This window comes from Haliaeetus leucocephalus, unplaced genomic scaffold (genome assembly GCF_000737465.1).
Source record: "Haliaeetus leucocephalus isolate CR32 unplaced genomic scaffold, Haliaeetus_leucocephalus-4.0 Scaffold2, whole genome shotgun sequence".
NCBI lineage: Eukaryota > Metazoa > Chordata > Aves > Accipitriformes > Accipitridae > Haliaeetus > Haliaeetus leucocephalus.
Window position 1 is genome coordinate 7338869 of NW_010972438.1, and position 23036 is coordinate 7361904.

The 23036-nt window shown below is 48.4% G+C and overlaps 1 protein-coding gene across 1 annotated transcript in view; it reads left to right on the forward strand.

Moving 5' to 3' along the window:
- Nucleotides 1-215: 215 nt before the first annotated feature.
- Nucleotides 216-23036, forward strand: part of LRIG1 (leucine-rich repeats and immunoglobulin-like domains 1) — a 92438-nt gene continuing 69617 nt past the window's right edge. The window contains exon 1 of the mRNA XM_010573309.1: nucleotides 216-562. Coding sequence (XP_010571611.1) covers nucleotides 216-562 — 347 coding nt within the window. The remainder of the gene's footprint in view (nucleotides 563-23036) is intronic.

Sequence of the window (23036 nt, forward strand, 5' to 3'; positions counted from 1 at the left end):
CGAGGGGTTGGGGGTTTGGGCAGCCCCGCTCCGCCGGGAGCTGGGCGCAGCGGGGCGGGGAGGGCTTGTAAAACAAACAAAATCTCTACCCCCCCCCCCAAAAAAAAACCCCTCAGGTTTGTATTTTTTAAAGCCTTGTAGGCGCTGAGCTGCGCGGTGTGAAACTTCTCCGGTGATCCGGTGGCTCCTCAGGCTCCCACCCGGAGCGGGGGGCGATGCGGGTCCCGGTTGAGCGGATAGGGGGGCTGCCGGGCGGGCTCTCCCTCTCCTCCGTACCGGTGTCTCGGAGGAAAGAGGAGCCAGGAGCGGGTTTGGTCTCCTCTAACGATGGGAATCTGCTGGAGATAACGGCCAGCTTGGGTTCCCGAATCCTTATTAGGAGATCCATCCCAAAGCCCGGGCCTTGGTGCTGCAAACCCGCATCGCGCCCGGTTGCCGAAACGTTGGACCCCAGCGCCGGGGCTGCGCTCTCCCTTCGGACGTTCGGAGCTGCCGACGGCTCAGGTGTGAAGGCCGGTGAGGTAGGGAGCGTGAGTCGGAACGAGAGTCGCAGGCTCTTGCGGTGCTTGTTGGGGTGTTTCAAGAAAAAAAAAACCCAGGTGTTGCTTTCCAATAAAGGCTGCGTGGCTGGCTGTGATTCCCTCAGTACTTGTTCGTCTAGCAAAGTTATTAACCTGCAGCGTATCGTATGCCCTGGATGGTAGCTGAGCTTATAGCCCAGCACCTGGTGATTAAAACAGTGCTGCTGCTTTTTTTTTTTGTTGTTTGCCCCTCAAAGGGTGTTTTAAAGTGTTCAGGTACATGCCCAAGTGCAGGACAGCGTGACTGCCGTTTCCCGTAAAGTGCAGTGAGTCTGCTCTGGTTGTGCAACCGCTGCTCTGACCCGGTAAGATCTGAAATACAACATCAGACACGTGAAGCACAGGAGATTCGGGGAAGGGGGAAGCGTGCTCTCGGCTTTGACAGCTCAATTCATTTGACAGTGACACTGCAGGAGGACTGATGGTATGTGTGTATGTGCTCATAAACTTGTAAAAATCAGTGTCGTCGACTGTCAGCTAACCTTGGGGAAATAAGGACCTAGAAAGGGAGAGGGAAAAGTGTCTGAGAGCTGCTGTTGCTGGGCCTTTCTGCTGTTTGAACAGACTTATAGATTATTGAATCTATAAAACCCCTGGTTATAATAGATACTCCTCAGCTCTGCCAGGAGAGAGAACGGTCACTGAAGTGTTGCTGGAGATTGTCCAGCTCCTTATTAAGAAGAATTATTAGAGGTTTGTCAGGTTCTCCTGGTATTATTCACTTTTGGCTGCAGAAATGCCTTGTTTTACATGAAATTATCAGGTGTCGTACCGAGAGCAACGTGTGGCCTCTGCATTAAAACCTTGACTTATCCCATTCACCTGTCGCTGTGTGCTCTGAAGGATCCGTCCTTCAGCCTTGGGCACCTTTCAGAGCAAGCTTTTAGTCTTCTCAGCATAATTCCAGCATCCTCATGCACCTCTTAAATTAGGACAGTGTATCTTTGTTCATGCAGAGAAATGCATTAATAGCCCAGTCTGAAGAAATTTATTGTTGTGTTTTTTTTCAGGAGTGCTAATACCCAGGAGTGTCTTTTTCATATGGAACAGATTTTTGAGTGTCTTTCAGTTTGAATTTTATTGGTGAAGTAATAGCACGTATAAATCTATTGCTACGGACCTGTGGGCTGTTGATCTTTTAACCACTTAGCATATGGTTTGTAACTTTGTAAATTCTAAACTAACCAAAAAATTAGCTAAAGTGGAAATTTGTGATGGCTTTCATATCTGACAATACGAAATGAAGGGTTTTTTCTTTCTCCGTAGCTAATAGAAAAAGCAGACACTTAAGCTATTGCAAGTACTTTTGTTTTTGAAGTAACATTGTTTCTACTCACTTAAAAATCACTTAAATAGCTTATTTCAGTTTAGGGACACAAAGCTGAAGCATGTTTTTCATGCTGGGTAGGATCATAAATGCTAATTTCTGGTGCAGAGGGTTGCTAACTCTTTTTTTAGTACTTGTTTAATGTCCTCTATAGAAGCACCATGTGTTGGGGAAAAGTTACCTCTAAGCAACTATCTTTGTTACTTTTTGTTTGTGTTGTTTTTTTTTTTTAACGTGCCCTTTTAAAGTAACAGAAGGCAAATGGTTTGCAGTGACCCCAGGCTGCTGTAGCCACGCAGCCTGGGGGTGCGGGTCCCCGGGCCGTAAATTGGGGTGAGATTGGCAATATTGGAGCCGTGCATCCCTGGGGTGATAAGCTTGGGCATGTTCGATCGCTAATGGGAGACAAGATAAATCCTGTTTTCAGTGACTCTGGTGGCTGTGCTTTAACTTCATTAAAGTGCTATTGAAAAATCCCTCCTTAGCAGTTTATCTTTTATTCCTAATGAGTGCCACAATACTGAAGCAGTGCTTGGAGTCAGTTTTCAGTGTGTTGGAGATAAAGCTTTTGTTTGTAGGGTTGGAAATGTGGCTCGGCACACGGGGGAGGGTTCTGGAACAGACTTAATCGTGCCGCGTATTTTGTCAACAGGACTATCAGTACTGAGGAAAAGCATTGGGATATTTTGAAACTATTGTTATTTCTCTTTTGGCAGTAGAGCTTGGAGTTGTAATTTTTCTCCCTAGCTTTCAGAAGGCATAACTGATGTGCAGAAGGGCTGGTGGACTGCAGTTGCTCATAGTTAATGCAGCGTGGCACAGATGTGTGCGGTTTTTTTTCCTTAAAAGCAACGGGCAGCTCAGTACTGCATGCCAGTTATAGAAGTGTGCAGGACTTGCTGGCTGAGCAGCCCTGCGTAGGGCACATTGCAACACTCTGACGTGACCCATACTGTCCTCGTACCCAACTGCTGCGAGCTCTGTGGTTGTGAAAACTCCCTGGTGCGTGGGGGATGCTGCGAGAATCAAACTCTGCTGGGTAGTTGCTGTGCAGGACCCCTTTGCAGTGTTCTCAGTTTGAGGCTGCCGGAGATGCTTCATGTCTTTTGGTGCTTAAGTCTGAAATCTCTCTTTACATTAGAGTGTGATACGTGGCATAAACTTTAGGGCTGAGCATAAGTACAAAATGCTTCGTGCCCAGAAAAGCCAGGTGCAGGGCTCCAGTAGTGTTGGTGATATGGCACATCCCCTGCATCCTCTGTTTCTGTCTCTGTGCATCTTAATTTTTGAGGAGTGGTAGAAGAGAGATTTCTTCTAGGCATCATGTATGAGAGAGGGGGTGGGCTTTTTCTTCCTTTTTAGTGATAAAGCAATAGTGTTTGGGGTACAGATTTTAATGGTGAGAAGGCTTTGGGGCTGTGGAAGTGCGGTTGGATAGCTAATTCATTGCTGGTATGGTCTGGAGGAAAGAAAGGTTTTATTTTAAACAGATGTGTTGTGTGTTGTTTTTGACTCAAATGACTAGGGAAAGTTTTCTTGGGATACTGGGCATCGGTGCACGGACCGTTCTGCCTCTGGGTCAGTATGTGCCTGGCATGTCTGGGAACAAGGCAGAGTCCTCAAGTGCCCAGGAGAGCTGGGCTAAGAGCTGCTCTCGGTTTTCCAGGGAGGTTCTGGGGTTTGGCTATATGGGTAGGTTGCCCTGAGGCACCAGCTGCATGGATGTTGGCTGTTTGCACAGTGTTGCTGCTCTCTGGAGAGAGCTGGGCAAAGCATCTGGATGCTTTTGAAAATCCTGTGGGTGCCTGGTTTTAGGGCCTGGAAGTGCATTTGAACTTGGAGTCAGGAGCAGACTCTTGCTGTGCTCAAGTATATGGACGCAAAGATTTTGTTGAAGGCAATGAAACTGAATAGTTGTGCTCAAAATTACCTATTAGCTTAAAATTTCTTGCTAAACTGGGGTTTTAATGTGTCAGGTCTTGTTGCTCTGCTCTCACATGTTAGGGTAGCTTCTTTGCTTACTTGGTAGAGCAGAGTGGGGCTCTGCAAAAAACTTGCTGTGCCACTGCCTGTGTGCATGGTGCTCTCTGGAGATGGATATTAGTTGCTCTCGGGCTCCGGAGTAACTCACACTCCTCTACAGATGCTGGAAGGGAAAGAGGGGGGTGACGGACTCTCCTGCTGATGCTGCCGGGAGTGGGGAGTGCTGCTGGCAATTCCTCCCCTGCATGTCCTACTTCCAGCCCCGCTGAAATAATGGAACAAAGATTAAGTAATCGTCACCCCAGGCTCGCGGTGCCTGGCCCTGTGCAGCTGCAGAGCCCTCACCGTGTGCCGGCAGCGCGGGGGGCCACTGGGCTTGGAAGGATGGTTTGGGAGAAGGGGACGTGGATTGGTGCAGGTGGCCGGTCTCTCTTGCTCCTCCTGGGGAAGGGGAGTGGAAACCCAAAGAAATTCTGCAAAGCCAGTGGCTCCTTCCTGGGTGGTGGTCCAAGGAAGGTTTCCTGCTCAAGTGGGACAGTGGTGGGAGCTGGTGGTGCTTGTAAAAGAAATCCTGCTCAATTTATGATGACACTTGGGTTTGGTGCTTCCTGGAGCATCGTCCTCAGCAGTGGCCTTGCTCAGGGAAGGTTTCCAGCCCTGGGGCTGCGGGATGGCTCTGCACCCTACAGGCTTGCATTTGCTGCTCTGGAGCTTGGTCCTGGTGGGGTAACAGCAAAGCCTTTCCTTGCAAAGCAGTGCCTGTCCCAGCCTGCTGCTTATGCACAAATAAATACACGTGCTTGCAAATAAATCCACCCTTCCTGTGTGAACATGTGTCGGTGGATTCGCTGACCACCCTCAGCATGCTGCGATATTTATTGGTGCTCACTGGAGAACAGCAGTTAACAGCAAGCCCTTTTGCAACTGCTGTCTGGTCTTCTCATCTTAATCCCTGACTGAGCCACAGCTGGGGCAGAAATTACCTCAATCAGACTAGGATTAGAAGGACATCTGAGATTCATAATGAAGCCTGAATGGGATAAAATACCCCCACCAAGAAGCCTTTCTGGCTCTTGCAGAAGCCCCTGGCTTCAAGTGAAAGGCTCTAGGACCCCCTCAGCCTCCTCTGCATATTCCTCTCTCCTTTTGAGAAACTTCATGGCATTTAATCACTTCGAGGCTTTTCCTCTCTACAGTGACTGCAATTTGAAACGCAGGGGTCCCATACAAAAGGAGCAAGTGCTCAATGGGCTGTGTTAATATTCAGTGCCATTTACAATGGGTGCAGTTTGAAAAGGGGAGAATGGATGGTCTGGGAGCTGGGGGAGGAGGAGCCGCAGAGGGAAAATTTCCCAGGGCAGGGGAACGAGCATCTCAGTAGGCAGCCGAAAAGACGAACACACCATCAATTGTTCTCAAGCAAAATCGAGCATTATTGTGTTAGATACAGCTTAATATTTTTTTTCCTTTGCTTGTGCAAACTGCTCTACAGTTCTGTGGATGTAAGGTTTGGGGGTGGCTGAGCCTTGCAGGAGTTTCTACTCGAAGTTTAAGGGATGAAGGAGCAAATGTGAGGTTGACTGCCTTCTCCCTTTGCTTACTGGCATCAAGAGGCTAGATGTGGTAAAGTGATATGTTTGGGAGCCCAGACACTTCAACAAAGCACTTCAGGTACTTAAATGCTTCCTTGAGCATTGGGTGAGATTTAACATCCCTGCTTAAAGTTAAGCCGGTGCTGGAGTCTTGTCTCTAATGGGGATTTAGGCAGATGCAGAAGCACTTTGCTGAGATGGGGCTTTAGTTGGCGTGAACTCCACCTGGCGCAGGGAAGTCCTGGAGCACTGGAAGGATGCTCCCCAGTGTGCAGCTTTAGCAGAGTGTGCTGGAAGGGTTCAAGGTGGCTTCACGTTGAGGCACTCCCCCAGGTGCTGCAGAAACACCTTCCTGACTCTGTGCATACACCTGGGTCCTGAATACATGTGCAGCTCCCACTGGCTCTGCGGGGCACCTGGGAATTGGTGAGCGCCAGGAGGCCCTGGCCGTGCAAAAGCAGTGCCTGCCTTTGGGTTCTGGTTGCTTTGATGCCTTGAAGAGGGGTGAAAAGTTGTGTCTTGAAGTTTGAGTGGCTGCAAAATGGGATGATGGCTTTCATTCCTTAGTAGCTCTGATGAGAACTTGTGTATTGTCCCTGACTTGTATGTCAGCCGCACCCAGAAACTCTCAATTAGGGCTGCAGGGCTTTTAATTGATCTTGTTGTCTGCCCCGTGAGACACCTTGGATTGAGTTAGCTCAGCTCATCAGCTTTTTAACATAATCATTTTGTGCTGCTAACCTAATCGCCCAGTGTGACTCCCTTGTTTTGCAGTGTGGAGCTGGGGTCATGTGGATGAATGGAGTAGAGATAATTTAGGCTAATGCTGTTGGGAAGAGCCATCTGCAGAAAATCCAGGCTCCAGATTCATCAGCTCTGCAGGACCAGGGCTGGGCAGGAATTAGCACCTCGTTCTCAGGGCAAGAGGAGTGATTTAACATAGAGCACTGCTTTGGTGAGTAACAGGGGAAAAACATAGCTCCTTGGTCTGGGTTGTGGTTTCATGCAAGCCTGGGACGCCGGGCACCCACTGGCAGCTCTCCTCTGAAGTCCCTTGCTGGTTTTTAGTGGCATGTGAAGGAAGGAGCAGAGCGTGAGGCTGCAGGAAGAAACAAAGGGTGAATAAACCTTCTTTCATATTTCCTTGTACGTCTAGCTATTAAATGATGTGCTACGAAGTATTCTTTTTCCTGCCGTGCATAGGGACCCAAGTCAAGGACCAGGATGCTGTTGTGCTAGCGCACAACATGAAATACCTATTATTATTGTAGCTGAGTCATCCATTAATAGTTAACCAAGTCCTGCACTGCAGCCCAAAAGTCCTTCAACCCTAGCCTCTTCCAGTTTCGGAGCAGGACCACAACATATGTAATATGTTATGCTCCCTTATTATATTTTCAGCATGCTGTCTCTCAAGCCACAACCGTATAATTTTGGAGAAGTCTAGAAGCAGGCCCTGCTATTTTGGGGGCACCTCTCAAGACCTGATGACATGTCACATCCAATTCCAGGAGCATGGTTTACTTCTGCATGGTTGCATTTTCAGTTTGAGTAAGAATTGAAAGATGGGTCTCAAACGGTAGCCATCTGCCTAGTTTTTATTAATGTTAACCATGCTGGATCTGCAGGCAGGATAGTTGGTTATCTGCGCTTGTCACAGCAGTTTTGTAGTTTGCTGCAGTGGCTTTGCATGGGTTTCAGCAGGAGAAGTATTAGAGGCCCTTTACAATTGAACAGCTTTACACAGAGCTACAGGTTTATAAAACACATACTCCAGTGTCATGCACAAGTTGCATTTAAAAATGCATTAGCTGTCTAAAGCTTTGCTCTGGAGCTAAAGTTTTGTGTGCAAGAGAATTTGTCTTTGGGGGGGGGAGGTTAGGTAGTCTTGATATTGCTGCTTATAATGAGGCAGTAACTCTTGTTTGTTAATTTTTCTTTGGTATCTTTGTTGGTCACCCTGGGGCAGTCACATTAATTTTGGAAATCTGCAGAGGTGCAGTCTTAAATGCATTTCTTGTAAACCCTGCTCACCTATACAGGGTGTGTATCGCAAACGTTTCCCTTTTGTTCAGGGCACCTGTTTTTAGATTAATCCTTTCAGATTAGAAAACACAACCTTTGAGTTCAGTGGGAATTTGGCTGTGAAATCTTGAAATAAGATGCTTTTTTCCTAGACCATCTCCTCCAGCTGGCAGTTTTTTGCTGTCTGCAGGAAGGCAGGACAAGCCCTCAGGTGCAAGAAGGAAATGAGAGGTGCAAAATGCAAAGGTGGGGTTGTGCTGCTTCCCCACACACAGGGACATGGATCCATCCTCACCATCGATGTGTCTCTCCCTGGTTGCCCAAAGCCTGTGCTTTTGTGATGGGCACCTCGCAGGATGGGACTCCGTTGTCTTTTGGTGCTGTGAGTATTCCTCTCTCCTGGAGAGTTTTCCATCAACACCAGCTACTAATGAGCCTCCCTCCAAATACTGCCCTGCAAGCTCAAAACACATTTTGCCTAGCCGGTGTAGACTGGGCTGTTTTATAACCGCACTTAAAGTCTGTTTTAGCCTCCCGTGCGCCAATATAAACACAGGTTTTCTATGTTATCTGTCATCTAAAAAATACTTCTAAAGCGACGGCTGGCCAGTGGGCCGGTGCTTGCAGCACACGTGGCAGTGCTTGGCTGGTGCTGTTTGATCACCAGTACAGATGGGTACTGGGATTGAAGGTATTGAACTGGATGTGCTGAGGGCTTGGTGGAAGATATTCAGATGGAGGTGGCAGGTTTGCTGGGTGTTGTCTTCTGCTTGCATTTAAGGATGCAATGCTGGAGGTGCCCTGGGTGCATAGGTGTCCCATTGGAGGGGCTCGATGTGGGTGATGTCCCCATAGGAGTGGAACGGTGGGAGACCTCGTGGATGGGGGAGCTGCTGGTCTGTGGATTGTATCATGGATAATAAAACGGCTATCGTAGGAAACAGCCTGGCTGGAGGCCCTGTGAAAAATCACCCCCTAAATGTGTTCCAGTTGTCCAAACACTGGTGCCTCTCCTTCCTCCGCTGCGTGCGTGGGGGGAAAGGCTGGAGCTCGTTCTCCACCACCACTGCCTGGGGAGCAGCCCCAAACAGCCTTTGCTTGCTTTTTGCTGTGCCTCGGTCAGCTGTGGTCCACCCAGGTTTGAGAACTGTGAAAAAGAACCAGAAGCCTTCCTTTAGCACAGACCTAAAAAAAAATATCCTCTAGCAGTCTGGACAGTGTGGGCTGTTCCCGCAGCAGCCCAGTCCATGAGCAGGTAACCCAAATTTGGCTCTTCCCCAGCACAAGGTGGTTGCATTGAGTTGGAGCTGGAAGGTGCATGGAGCCACAGGATTTCTTCCTTTCTCACCGGGCTTTGCAGCCCCAAGGGGACATGGGGATGGGGAGTATGGCAGGGATGCACGCGTAGCCCATGTCAGCAGTGACCTCTCTGTTATTTGCAAGGGGTGAGGAGGTATCTTTTGATGATCTAGGTGGCACCTGAATGTTCCCCACCCTCTCCCCCTTCTCTCATGCCCATTTATTTCATCACTCCCGCACCTCTCTGGCGATGACAGGCATGGGTAGTGCAGAAATGCCAAGTGCTGCTGACACAGGGCGGTTGGCTGGTGCTTGTCTCTTTGCTGCTTGTGGTCTGGCCTTGCTGGTGAGCCAGGAGAGCATCCCGTGCTCTGTTTGTCTGTGTAACTCACCATGAACCTTTGTCGTCTTCTGAACCAGGAGGCAGACTCGCATCTGTACTTGTGTTTCATTTGTTTTGGCAAAATGGGGAGACTTGTCTTGTTTTAGGAGATTTAAACAAACCATATGATGTTTTATTTTGAAAGGTGTCATAATACTTTCCACTTTTCCTTTGCTAAGCATATTTTTGTGCTGTTCCTATCTACGCTAGTCTATAAACAGCTCTGTTCCTCCTTTTTCCTCCTTAAACAAGTCGTTTAAGTCAGAATTCTTGGCTTTCAAACACCTTTGGATTATTTCTGGAGTAGGGCACACATTCTGCATTAAATGAGTAAATAAGATAGTGTGTATTTTTAGACCTCTGATTTGGAAGCATTTGTGGGAGTTGTGCTGGCTTTATTATTTCACATGGTTGTAAACCTCTTGTATATCCTCCTTCCCACTTTCCTTTGTTATGGAGATGGTGACCACCCAAAAGCTGTTGAGATTGATGAAGTTAAGGGGTTTGGATGAATCTGTTTGTAAGAGTGGATGAATGAACTTTTCCTGTTGCAGTAGGTTAGAAAATAGTTTGATGAAGATGATTAAATGGTGCATAGGTGGACTCTACCTCTGCCGCATGAGCGGACAAGGAGAAGTTTTCTGGTTTGGGAGGAGGTCTGCGGAGCTGAGGCTTCACCCCCAGTTTCTGAGCACTTTCATCTTGAGTGGTGTCACTTGGTTTGTTGCCGGTCGAACACAGAGCTGGCAGCCTGCCTCTCTGGTCTGCAGGGATGGATGCATATGGGACTCGCTTCAGCTCCTGCAGTTTTAGTAAATGCATCTGTTTATCTCTGTGGGGCTGAGTCCAGCTCCCCAGTGAAGCTGCTTGGCTTTTGACTTCTTGGTGAGCTGAACCCCTTCCAGGAGCTCTGGTTTCATTCTTACTGACCTTACCAGCAGAGATGTGTGCTGGTCTTTGAGTTAATCTCTTTGGACAGAAAGTTGTACAGATCTGACAGGATGCATTTGGCTTATACTGTCTACTTAAAACAGCAGTTGGCTTTGCTTCTCCCTCGTTTAATAATCTCTTTGAGGTAGGTACCGCTTTTTACCTAGGTTTCCTGAGAAAGGAGGCTGCGCGATGGTGTGTGTCTCTTCTCTGCCCCAGAGCTTTTGATGCTGTTGGCCAACTTCAATTTGAGGAGTGAACTCAAATTTGAAATGCTTAGCGCTCTCACAGGCAGCAGGCTGGGGAGGGTGGCTGTACCCCTACCAGGGGAAAGGAAGCAGTGTGAGATTATCCCATACGAGACATCAGAGAATCTCCGTGGGGGAGAGCGGTGCCATTAAGCCATCCCTGCAGAAAAAGCAGATAACGATGACCCAGCTGTGGGACATGGCTCTGCCCAGTGCTGTGCTTACCTCCATTAGGAGGTTGGTGAAGGAGGGTTTCAGAGTCTTGCTGGGATTGTGCTGGCAATAGCTAATATCCGTAGGTAGGAGTGGAAGGTTTGGTGCTGGGTTACCCCGTCCGTGGCTCTGTGAGCAGGGGATGCTGTGGAGGCAGCACCCGAATCCTGGCCTCTTTGGGGACCAGCATGGTTGTTCGTTGTGTATAAAGTGATGCCACCCATGTGGTGGGGGAGTGTCTTGTCCAAGGCAGCAAACCCTTGTGACTGCCATGGCCGCAGCTGGGAATCGTTTTTGGTGACTGGCTGCTCCTCTCTTGGAACAGCATTTCCAGGAAGAAGATGCCTTTGTGGCCTGATGGATGTTGAGCAATCGGCTGCGGGTGGGAAGCAGTGGCCCTGGGTGTCTGCATCTCCCTGCTCCCCGGCAGCGCTGTGGTGGGGCAGGGATGGCTGCCGGGGGCTCCTGCCTGCTCCAGCCGCTCATGGGGTCTGGGCTTTATAGTAAGCATGGGGAGAAGGCAGAGCTGGGCAGCATCCTTGGGAGATGCCAAATCACAGCCCAAGCTGTTTACTCCAGCGTTTCTCTCTCACGGTTCCTAGCACTTGTGTCTCAAGTGCTACCACTTTGTGGTCTGTTTAACAAGAGCCTGAAGAGCTGTCCTTCCAGCTGGCAGGGACACTGGGACTGTGCCGCATCCCTCTGTGCGTCTCCCGGGCTTGCTCCAGCTCCCAGGCTTTCCTTTTATTCAGACTGCACAAGCTTTTTTTCCAACACCTTGCCTGCATGCCCCCCTGCCCACCCTGTCCTCAGGTGACAGTCCCTTTCGGCAGCCCCGGTGCTGCCGATGAGCCGGTGGTGTACGCGGGCTGCCGGCTGGGCTCCGGTTACTGCTGTTTACTTTGTTTGCTTCACTCTCCAGCTGCGAATACTTGAGCCAGCTTGAAGGCGAGGTTTTCAAGCACCCTGTGTGCAAGTCGTAATGCCAGCATGGGGCTTGCTGGGGAACAGGCTGTGTGTGATTAAGCCATTTAGGCTTGTCATAAATTTTTTTTAAAGTCAAAACAACACAAATCCACCTTTTTTGGGGAGGAGGAGGAGGCGGCAGCTGGACATTTTTGGGGCTGCATGCTAATTAATGTTGCTTTGTTTGTGAGAGGCATGGCTAAAAGAAGAGGAATTCAGCGCAGACTTATGGGCCCGCACATTTGGAAACAAAATGGGGAAGTTTCCCTGTCCAACAATTTCCAATTGCTTCCTCTATGGTTTCCTGAGTAATTCTGACCGCCGGTTATAAAACCGTCTGCCTCGCCATTGCAGGATGCATCATCCCTCAAATCTCCCTTTTGGCCCACCGTCTCCCCAGGCTGCTCGGTCCCTCCCTTCGGGCTCCCTGTGCTGTTTGCAGCTGGCAGCAGGAAAATTTCCGACCCCTGGGAAGTTAGTTTCCTGACGCTGCTGTGTGATAGACAATAACAGCAACAGCCCTTGTGGGACTGGGGTGGGATTGGGAGTGGATTGAAGATGAGCCTTGAACTGTTTTGGGGAGGTTATGGTCTGTCACGACTGAAATGCCTTTTGATGGTTTTCCTGCTTTTTAGGTTTGAAATGCAGAATCCCTCTTGGCTTGTTTGGATGGCTTTGGAGCCACCCAGCCGTGCCTGCCCCGGGGGATCAGAGCCGGTCGTCCTCCTGGCACTGCCGTGGTGTGGGAGAGAGGGTTGCAGGATGCCTGTTTAGGTCTGGATCCATGGAGAGTGAGGGCAGAGGACAAGCTGGGAAGGAGCCCTCCAGCACCGCTCCCTCCATCACGCCTTCAGTTGCTGGCTCCTTCGCCATTCTCTGTGGCCACCTCTACTAAGGGCTTTCGAGCTAAGGTGAACCAACCCTATCCCCTCCGTGTGTAGTATTTCACAGTGGTTTTGGGGCAATATGTGGCTGTTTGACCTGTGCCCAGCCTACTGCAGTGGTTGCTTTCCACTTTTGATCTGCATTTGGTCCAGTGCTGTGATGCTGGTGTCCCACACCCTGGCAATCGGGAGTCAAAAGCATCCCTCCAGCCCTCGTCTCATGGTGTCTGGGTGTCTGTTGGGACTTGGTGGGTAGCAGGGCAGAAATAAATGACAAGCTGATGCAGCATTGTCACAGGAGGAGCTGGGCCTTATTTTGGCAGCCCCCAGCAGACTGCTGGCTTGAGCATGACTCCTTGGCCTGAAAATGATCCTGTAATTGAAGCAGTGAAGATCTGTCTCACCTAATGTAAGCCTATAAATATGAGGCTTTATGGATAAGCTGGAGGTCTAGTTTTCTCAGTTCCGTGGAATGCAATGGATGTTTCCAGAGGACAACTCAAGTGTTGTCCCAGGGGCCGTGCAGAAGACCAAGTACATGCTTGCCCTTTGGTGCTTGTGGATGGGGAGGCATTGGGAAGTGGGTGGATCCTGTCTGGGGAGAAGAGACTCTCTGCCCAGAGCTTTTTCACAGCGTGATCATCTCTGTAAAGGCCAAGAAAACTTGATCTGAAAGTCTGTTTTATTTATTCATTCCTAACTCCAGCCCTGCTTTGAGGGGAGGCCATCAGCCTTGCTAGGCACGCAGGCAGTCCTGGCACGGCCACGTTCCCGTGCTGGAAGAGTGTGTTCAGGGAGATATTTGAAATGCAGCAGAAACCCCACACTTCCTTCAGAGTTCTGACTCTTGCATTTTTCATCTTGGGCAGACTTTAAAGTTTTCTGCAGCATTCAAGGGAACGTTTTGGTTTCCCTTTGCCCACATGTCAGCATTCCTGAACAAAGCAGCCTCAAGATTTGTGGAGCAGATTCTTGAAATTCTGCAAATGTTTTGAGCCAGAAGATGTTTCCAGAAACTGCCTGACCTAACAAAAAGAGTTGGTAGGACTTGGGTATGGCTTGGGGAAAATGAATAAGGCAATTCTGATCAAAACCACCATCCCTGGTCTTGGGAGCTGTTGCGCTCTGCCACCTTGTTGCTGTTAAACCACGGCTGTGCTTATTTGAACAAACCAGATAAAGAAGATATGCATTTTAAAACTGAGGTTTGGTGCCCTGCTCTTGCACTGACTTCCCCAGTGATCCTAGCAATGTCATTTAAGGCTAGATCTGAAAAGGGGTTTAGATACCTAAAGATGGACTTAGGTGAAAGGGAAGCAAGGGTGTTGGCAGCTCGTGTACCTGCAGGCACTGCAAACCTGCTTAAGCCTGCTGGGGATGTTCTCCTGAAAATGTCCAGAGGTGATTCAGTCTTGTGGTCACCAGCACCCCATAGTTTACACCCTGCAGCACCCACGTGTTGCTGTCCTGGTCTGTTGTGGACGCTCCATGTGCGTTCATGATGAGTCTTTGTGGAAGAGCTCAGTGGAAGCTGCTGGTTTTGCCCAGAAATAGGGAAGTGGCAGTGCTGCCTTTTCCCTGGGGCTGGGTGGCCAGCGATGGCATTTTGAATGGGGAACATGACAGCAAGCTTTGCTTGCTGCCTTCCTGTTCTGATTTAATTGTGCTTTTGCTGGTTGTTGGGGTTTAGGCATTAGGTGTCTCTTCCCATGAGCATTTTATTACAGGCGTGAGCATGAGTGACAGGGAAGGGGATGCGGAGTGTCACACTACCCAAGGCAGCCGTGAGGAGGTGTTGGGAGGCAGGAAGGCTCCTGTGTCTGGGAACATTGACCCATGTATCTCATTACCTTGTTTCTGAAGGAGAAAGCAGCAACCCCAGTGCAGACCCGTTGCTATTTTGACCCAAATATGGGGTTTGTTTTGTTTTTTTTTTGTTTTTGCTAGCACATTTCTGGTGTGCTGGGAGATTGTGGTGTTAACGTTTTCTCTTCAGAGAAGAGGTTTGACTTGGACTGAAATTGCTGATTGATTCCCTTTTTTGCCCTCCCCCCTCTTCCCGCTGAAGTCAAGAACCACTTCAAAGGCTCAGATGTGTTGGTGCCAGATGCCATGCAGTTATTGTTAGAAGAATCTGAAATATAATTGAAAACAAACCTTTGTTCAGCCAGGCATATCTGGCTGTAGTCTTTCACTCACGACAGAGATGGGTGCTCAGCCTCTTCAGCTAGATTTGGTGTCTACACACTTGTCATGGCAGATGAAATGTCTGTGAATTCTCTTACATCTGGTAAGTGTTTTCAAAATCCGGAAAGTGCATATTTTAAGGAGGGTTTTTTCCTACCTAGGAACCCACACTGACGCTCAAAAGTTACCAGCATATTTGTGGAATTCCTTGCAGTAATAAAACACATCAGATTGGTCTTGGCAGGCTGATTTCAATAGAGATGCTCCAAGTCCAGGTTCCTCTGCTTGGCAAGCACAGATTTGTCCTGCTTTCTTTTAAGACTTGTCTTTTCTGTGGGATATAGGATATTGTTTGACGTAATATCGAAAACATTTGTAAAAGCATGGGTAAGACAGGTGTCAGCGTTCATTTTAGTTTCATCTGGTGTGAAAGCAGAGGCTGGTGTAGAAAATTTGTAATCCGGCTCTGTTAGTTCTCCTAGTTAAGTCCATGAGGCTGGAGGCTTCTGAAGGAGCCCAGCAGACTTCAGGTGCTTTGCACGTAGCAGCCCTCACTCGCCTGATGCCGAGTATGAGCTGTTTGCAAATGGAATCTCATGGGGTGTGAAAACAGGGTACGTGGTTGCAAGATGCACAGTGTGTTTTAGGTTCCTGTTTCTTGTAGTTATTTTCTGTGTATAATTTAGAAGAGTGCCCCAGGTCTGTCTTGGATCAGAATCTGAACTGCTCCTGTGCACGTTGACCCAGGGTTTTGCCCCGGGACTCGGATGCCACCCCGTGATCTGTTATGGACATGCTTTGTGTGACCGCGTGGACATCACTTTGTCCCTCCTTGCTGCAGGTACCTGGACCCTCCTTAATGCTGAGGCGATGGTCCGAGAGATGCTGAAACCTTTAGTACAGCTGAGAGCAGGGAAGAACAGCAGGGAGCTGTGGCTCCCTTGTGGAGGTTACTCCTGTAGCCTAACTCGGAGAAATGAGTCCCTCTGAAATTTAATAGGGCCTTTAGCTGCGTGAGGGTTGCTGAATTTGGTGTTTCTTTTCATTTTAATTTGCCTCCCCTACCAAAAGCACTAGCCTCATTGCATATGGCTGCCTGTCTGTTGTTTATTATCTCTGTTACACTGTGGTTAGTGCTCACACATGATATTTCTTTGGTTTCAGTACAGACTGAGCGGGTTGTCCGCCACTGGATCCAAAAATGTAAACTATTTATAAATGAAAAATACTCTCCAGTTTTAAAGTGCCGTGTTGTCCCCTCTCCCTCTAGCATGTGCACATTTGGCTGATCTTGTGTAATCCCACTGATGTAAATCCAGATATCTAACAATTTATGGGACTGGGGGCCACCTGGAGAAATTTTGATGTGACCTTGTGCTCATGAGGGGAGAACATGAAGCAATAGTAATAAAAAGTAATGGAAAAATGTTATTTGGCTGTGTTGCATTCAGCACAGATATGGGCCCAAGTGCAGATAAACCTTCCTTTAGAGTTCAAGGATTCTTGATTTTGGTTTTCCAGTTGGGCTCATCTCCATCATAAGCAACTCTTGAGAAATTGGGACAGAAACTTATTAAAGTGGCTTAAAATGACCTGAAACAACTAGAGTGCTTTTTTTAGTACTCCTTACAATTAAACTCTGTTTGTTCTGTCTTTTGAGCATGTGCTTAGTTTTATATTGAAGTAACAGCCTATGTTTAGTCTCCCAGGGAAGAAAAATAAGACAGGATTTAATAATATATTGAGGGAGACTGGGGTAAGTTTTCTGTGCCTGTTTAGAAAGCAGGGGAGGAGGTGATGCTGGGTGGGCCAGGAGGGGACAGGCTGGACCAGAGGCTGAAATGGTCAAGCCCAGGGGCAGGAGAAGAGGAGGCTGTGAAGTAAATACGGGGTGTTTAATTGAGGAGCTTGTTAGCCAACAGCTGATGGCTTGTTTTTGTAGAGAGCAACAGGGGACTTAAGGTGAGTTGTTTGCTGGTTGGGATGGGTGTTGCACGCATGGCCTAGGAGTGATGGAGCTGGTAGGAATGAGGAGTTTGGGAAGCAGAACTGTTCAGAAAGCACTCCCGAAAGAGAAGGAATTATTTTGATCTATGGTGATACGGTTTTCCATGCAGCTGTGGTGACAGTAAATGAGGCAGGGCTGTCCTGCTTTCTGCTCAAATCTGGAAGATTAGAGGACAGCTGAAAAAACAGGTGGGATTTTTTTGGGAGACTGTTCACAGCACCGCAGTTAGCCATCATTCAGATGAAAATGGTGGAAACTTTCTCATTGCCAGTGCATTTAGGCAGCCTTTGCCATATAGCTATGATTAGTCAGTCTGTAAATTGTGCAAAAATTTAGTAGTGTAACTGGTGCATAAAGGAGTAAAGCATAATGAGAGTAAATTCAGTATAGTTCCCAAGTTTTGTCTGGACACTATTTGCATTGATGGTGATAATCCCTCATTCTGTAAAACCCAATTGATAGGAATGTAGGGTTTGGGTTTTTTTTAATTTTGAGCATTTAAGAGCACCTAAACACATTTGCACTTCTGTCCCCCACAAGACAGCACTTGCTGGAAAAGGCTGTTACAGCCTAGCTGGGACTGTGGAACGAAGCCTTTAATGTACTGATTGCATATTAATGAACAGCCAAGCAGGCGGGACGTTGCCAAAAAGCAGTGAGTGAGAAAGCCAACAATATCAGCACGAACTTTGCACTCTGGAAAGTGTGAAGTGATGTTGGTGAAAGGAGTTTATTGCACAAGTGGAACACTGTGGTCCTCTTTGATGCCCAAATTTCTGTGCTAGTAAGCCGAGGAAGAATAATTGGCTGGTGGAGCTCGATGGGTTCCCGTTAACCCGTTCTGCACCCCTTGAAACGCTCCCCACTCTCAAGTGTGTTTTGGCGGTATGGGTGCTTGCTCCCGAGCATTTGGCATGCTGTGGCTGGTATATGAAGCTGTAATACCTCTGAGTGCCTGGAGTTACTGTCCACATCTGGTTTGTATCACCTTCGGTGGGTTTTATTGCAAGCTATAGTGCTCTGTCTGCACCCTTCTCGCCCAGTTCTGTCCCACAGCATTGGGCAAGCAAAATCCCAGCCTGGAAAAAGCTACAAAATGGGGTGGTATATGATTTAATGAATATAATGGCTACTGATAGTGGTATACTTTTCCTGGTATTTGGCAGAAATTGGATATCTTGGCTCTTGCCTCTTCATTAGCCAGGTTTCTTCATCCCGAGCTCATTACCAAGTCGCTGGGACGTGTTTTTTAAGAGCTCCCGTCTGCTTGGAAGGGGAGGCTGGTCCCTGCCAGCCTCCTGCAGAGCCCGAGACCTGCCGTGGGCGAGTGCCAGTGGTGGCATGTCCCCACGGGATGCTCAGGAACGGACCGGCGGTCGTGTGCGGTGGTTTGTCAATCGCCTCGATTATGTCTTTCCGCTCTGCAGCTCCCTCCAGGAATGTGCAGTATTTGGTGTGGGGGCTTGCGTCCGCTGTGCAGCTGGGGACTTTTCCATCAGGAACGTTGGGAGTATTTAAGATGATCTTGCAAATATTTTTAATTTTTTTTTTTAAATTGGCCCTGGGCCAATTTTTGCTTGTCTCTGATGCATAAAGTGGGTTTGAAAAAATGTTGTTGTTTCTCCCTCTCCCCCCATTTAAACATTTCAGGAATGTCAAGTCTTGTCAGCCTTGGCTTTGCTGGGAAAAAAAAAAAAAATCCCTTGAGGAGCTTGGGGATGTGTTTTTTATGTGATCTCAAAACCCTGAGGGAAGGTATGGGGGGGAGGGAAAGAGCAGGTCTTTAACAAAAGCTTCCTTTATCCCAAATTTTAATGAGGCATTGCCATTAAATAGCAGCAACCACACAAAAATTCAACCAACTTGACTTGGTTTTCCGATGTTCGGCCCCTCGGTTTATCTAATGCTCTCGCTTTGCTGGTTCCCTGCTATGGCCCTTCCAGTGTTTTCCGAGACAGATAAACTCCAAATTTGTAGCATAAACCTGTTCGGAAGTGTAGACAGATTGAGAAGACTTTTCATCAAGATTTTTCTGCTGCAGTTACTCATAATCGCCAGTAATCTGTGTGGAAACAGGCACATGAAGTCTGGTTTCCTGAGGATTTCTGTCTCCAGGGCTGACTAACATTTTAATTGACTTCTGCAGAGTGTTCCTGTTATCTCTGCATTGTTTTTCAGTATTGCCCTCCTTCCCCACCTTGGCTGTCCATGGTGTATTTTGGGAGTGTGTCAGGCTGCCTCCTTACTGTAGCAATGGGCCCAGGGGATGCCGAGCCAGGGGCAAAGGCTTCGTGTTGGACCCCGGCCACTCTCCCTCCCCTGCCTGCCCCCGGTTCTGCAGCCCAGCAGGAGCTCACTTACCCTTCCCAGACCTCTGGTCTCATCCCAGTGTTAGACTATTTGGGATGAGGACATGTGTCTGCAGCCTTGTCTTTCTTGGGAGCAAGGCTACAAACAAGATTTCCCCCCGTTCCTCATTTTCTGCAGGATAAACGGAGATTCAGTGGCTTTAGTGCGTTTATCCCTGAGCAGTGGGAGGGATGCTCGGGGTTTCGCAGAGCCCCTCTCCTGTTTTCTGGACTGTTTTTTGTGGAAGGCTGCAGGGGACACCTGCCCCCCAGCTTTCTTCTCGCCTCTCCCGGTGCAATGGGGCTGGTGTACCCTGTCACCACCACCAGCTACCCCCATGGATGCTTTTTGGGGGGCTGTTGGAGGCGGTGGGAAGCGTGCCGAGCTCTCTGAGCTGGCAGTTACACCTCAACCCCATGCTTGCTGCCCGGCTGGACTTTGGAGCCAAGCTCATGGGTGGCGGGGTGGGGAAACCCTGAAGAAGAAGGAGGAAATATTTGTTTAATTCCTGACGTAGTGTAAGGTTCAGAGTGAGCAGATTGTGAAACGGGTGCAGAGCGGGGAATTGCTTTGCCTGTGGTTTGCAGATAAAGTGCAGAACAGGCAGCCGATGCGGGGCTCAGGCTGCAGTGGTTGGGGGGGGGTGGAAGGCAATGAGGTTTATTTGTTTGTGCAGTTTGTTTTTAATTTAAATAACCTTTATAATCCCCCTCCCTCTGAACAGTGATTCCTTCTTTATAAAGGCCTCCCCTTATTATTTGGCCTGAAATACAGGCTGTGCTCCAGCTTTTACGATCGGGATTAATTTTTTTAATGGGCACAGGCAGGGGGTGGGCAGGCAGGGGGGAGCGGGCAGTGCGGCCCCCCGCCCCGAGTTTGCGTTTCCTCTGGTGGCGGGGGGGGGGGGGTTCGGCTTCTCTCCGTGCATACCCCGGCCCTGGGGCCAGCTGCCTGCTGCCCGTGTGGCTTTGCTGCTATAAATGAGGCAGCAATGTGTTCCCAGCTGGAGCGGGGCTGGATAATTGCTCTGGGCAGGTTTATGGTGGGGAGGTGCGAAGCGCCCGCTGTCTGTCTGCCCCCCATGGAAGTGGGTCTGCAGATGGGCTGGGAAGCAAGTGGCCAGGAGGGCAGTGTGGGAGAAGGGATGTTTCCTTGCGGTGGGGAAAAGGGGAGCTGGTTTGGGTGAAAGAAGCGGCATTAGCCATCCCTGGAAGGATGCAGGTTGTGAGGTGTGGGGCTCTGGTGCCCTTGCCCACACTGGGAGCACTCAGTGGGTGCTTGGAGAAGCACACTGGGATGCCAAGGTGCACCTCTGAAGTTTCAGACTCTGCACTTTACTTACTAAGGAGTGAAAGAAAAAAAAAAAGTGACAAAGGAGCCATTTGCAGACTTCTCATAAATATCACAGGGGTTTCACAGCAAAGTGCAGAGACCGCTGAAGCTGGTTGGGCATACCAGAAACTTTATGAAATAGTTGGATTTGATCAACGCTTAATCGCTCACAGGCTGCTTGGCTCAGTCTCGCTCGCCCTCTCCCCTGTCCCGGAGGAGGCAGGGGGGTGCGGGAGCTGGACTCGTGCCCCTGCTGCTGACTGCGTGTGTCTGTCAGGTGGGTTGATGGCGCGTGAGGACGTCTGTCCAAGGTAAAATTTAGCAGCTATTGAGCGTACTCTTGCCATAACAAGAGAGCAGCCAGGGTGCAACAGGTTGCTGATGCCCCTTTAGGTGCGGGACAGTAAATGAAATGCTTTCTGCTCTCCTCCATGGAGGTGTGCAAAGCTTTTGCCAGCAGCCTTGCAGAGCTTTTTCCAAGTGGCTCATTCATGTGCTGTTTAATAGGCAAGGGTGCCTTGTGGTAAGGTTTTATTTGATGCTGTCCCATCCATTGCTGTTGCACATATCAGCTGCAGGCAGCCACCACCTTACCTGCTGCTCCGTTGGCCAAATTTACCTGTCAGAGCCCCATGGGGTGAGTGTAGGACAGCTGCAGGTGAATGGCAGAACAGTGGATTCACTGAGGACGGTGCCCTTAATTTTAACTGACCATAAAAGTATTTTAGGTGTATGCTTTACTAAAACCTCTTGCTAATGGCTTCCCTGCTCCTGGCTGTCCAGGCTGATGGTGTTTCCTAGAGACCTTTTCTCCTTGGGTTTAGAGGAGCTCTGTCTCTGCAGGCACACACATGCACACGTTTTTCTTCACCCAAGTCGTTCCCAGCCCAGTTTCACTGCTCTTGCATTACCTTGTGGGCCAGCATCCAATTTTGAGCATGGGAGAGATTCTTCGTGCTGAAAACCAGTTTGCTTTTTCCCTAGCAGAACTAAGCAGAAAACTTCACATATGGGTAGGAGTTTCCGATTAATTTCATAAAGTTATTAGTAAACAGGTATGGAACATTTTCAGCAGCAGCAACGTTTTTAAAAAGTTTGCTTACAAGCAGTTTATTGATTTAGCAAATAGTTGGATAACATAAGCCTGGAGGTGTATGATAGTTAATATGTAACCATTAAATAGACTTATTTGGGCACTTTTTATGTGTTGGCATAGCAATTAAAGCTTATAAACCTGTGGAGAGTGTTTTTATGTGGAGTAAAATGAGAACCTTTATCCCAGAGAAGGTGTTCATGGAAAAGGTACAGTTTATGTAATTGTATTCACGTGACTTGACGTAAGCGTGGGGCTGCAGGAAAAAAAAAAAGCTACTAGAGCTAATTCCCGAGGCCGATTGCAGTATTGCTGTGTATTGGCTTCCCTCCCAGTGGCCAGTTTGGTATATTGAAATCAGTGTCATTCCATGGGGGGGCATTTTATTGTGGGCCTACTGAACAGAGGGTTATGTCCTTGCTCTAGACAAATTATTTTTTGGCTCTTGCCCTGTATGTGGTGGTGGTGGGGGGTGTGGTGTGTGTCTTGGAGCAACTTTGGTGGTGGTATCAAATTTGCTGGGGAAAAAAAAAAAAAAACCCAAACCATAAAATGGTTTCCTGCTGGCTAACCTGATCAAGCAGTAAACATGTCCCATAGTTCTTGAGAAGGTCTGTCCTGGTTAAAGCAATTACATAGGAACCCAAGCTTTGTGGGAATGTGGAAAAGCCTTGGGTTTTTTTCCTTACCTTTTTCTTTCCCGTATGGCGTATTTCTGTTTGGGGGATTCAGTAGATGGAGTATATATATAAGCTGTAGCTCCTCCTTTTTGGCTAAAAAAAGGATGGAGGGCAGCCTGGCTCAGTTTGTGTAACTGTGATTGCAGAGCTCCACGCAAATATTGACACCAGATTTCTTGCCAGATGTGCCATTCCTGAGATGCCTTGGGAGTAAAAGATTCTTCTCTGGTGCTCGTTGTTGTATGAAGCAGCCCCTCCTGGGGTGGTGGAGGTGGTGAGTAAAGGGGGAGAAGCTCAGTGAGTGTTAGTGATGGAGCTGAGAAACATGATGCTAAAGGGGGTTTCACCCAGAAATACTATGGTATCGCATTATGAGGTATCTAACAAATGGATGGATAGTCTGACAGATGGCAGAGAGGGATGGGACACCTTGGTATGTCTGCACTGCTGATCTGGCACAGGTCCGATTGCAGAGGATGCATGCATCTGCTCTGCTCTTTGCACCACAGGATAGCCGTTACTTTTTCCACATCTTTAAAAAACAAAATAAAAACCAACTGCCATCCACAGAAAGGGAAAATTGTAAAATTCTGTTTTCCATCAGCAGTTGGCTGCCTGGGCTTTGCACCATGGCAAGGGTGTTTTGCTGAGCATGTGTGAGATAACCTGCTTTCTCTGCTGCAGTTCTAGAGAATACACTGGAGGATTGTTAACATCAGCCAGATACCTCTGTAGTATGGCTTTGTAGCGTAGTCTGGACAAAAGGTTAAATCAGGCAGTCGTTTCTGCAGTGTTATTTCCTATACAACACTCTGGAGAAAGTTCAGTATCACTTAGTTAACTTTTGCAGAGCCATTTCCTGTAGGTTTTGTTAGAGAAAAGCTAGATTATGTGTTTCCAGTTGCAGTAGAGTTATTTTCCCCTATAAAATGCACTACAATTTATTTTTACACAATT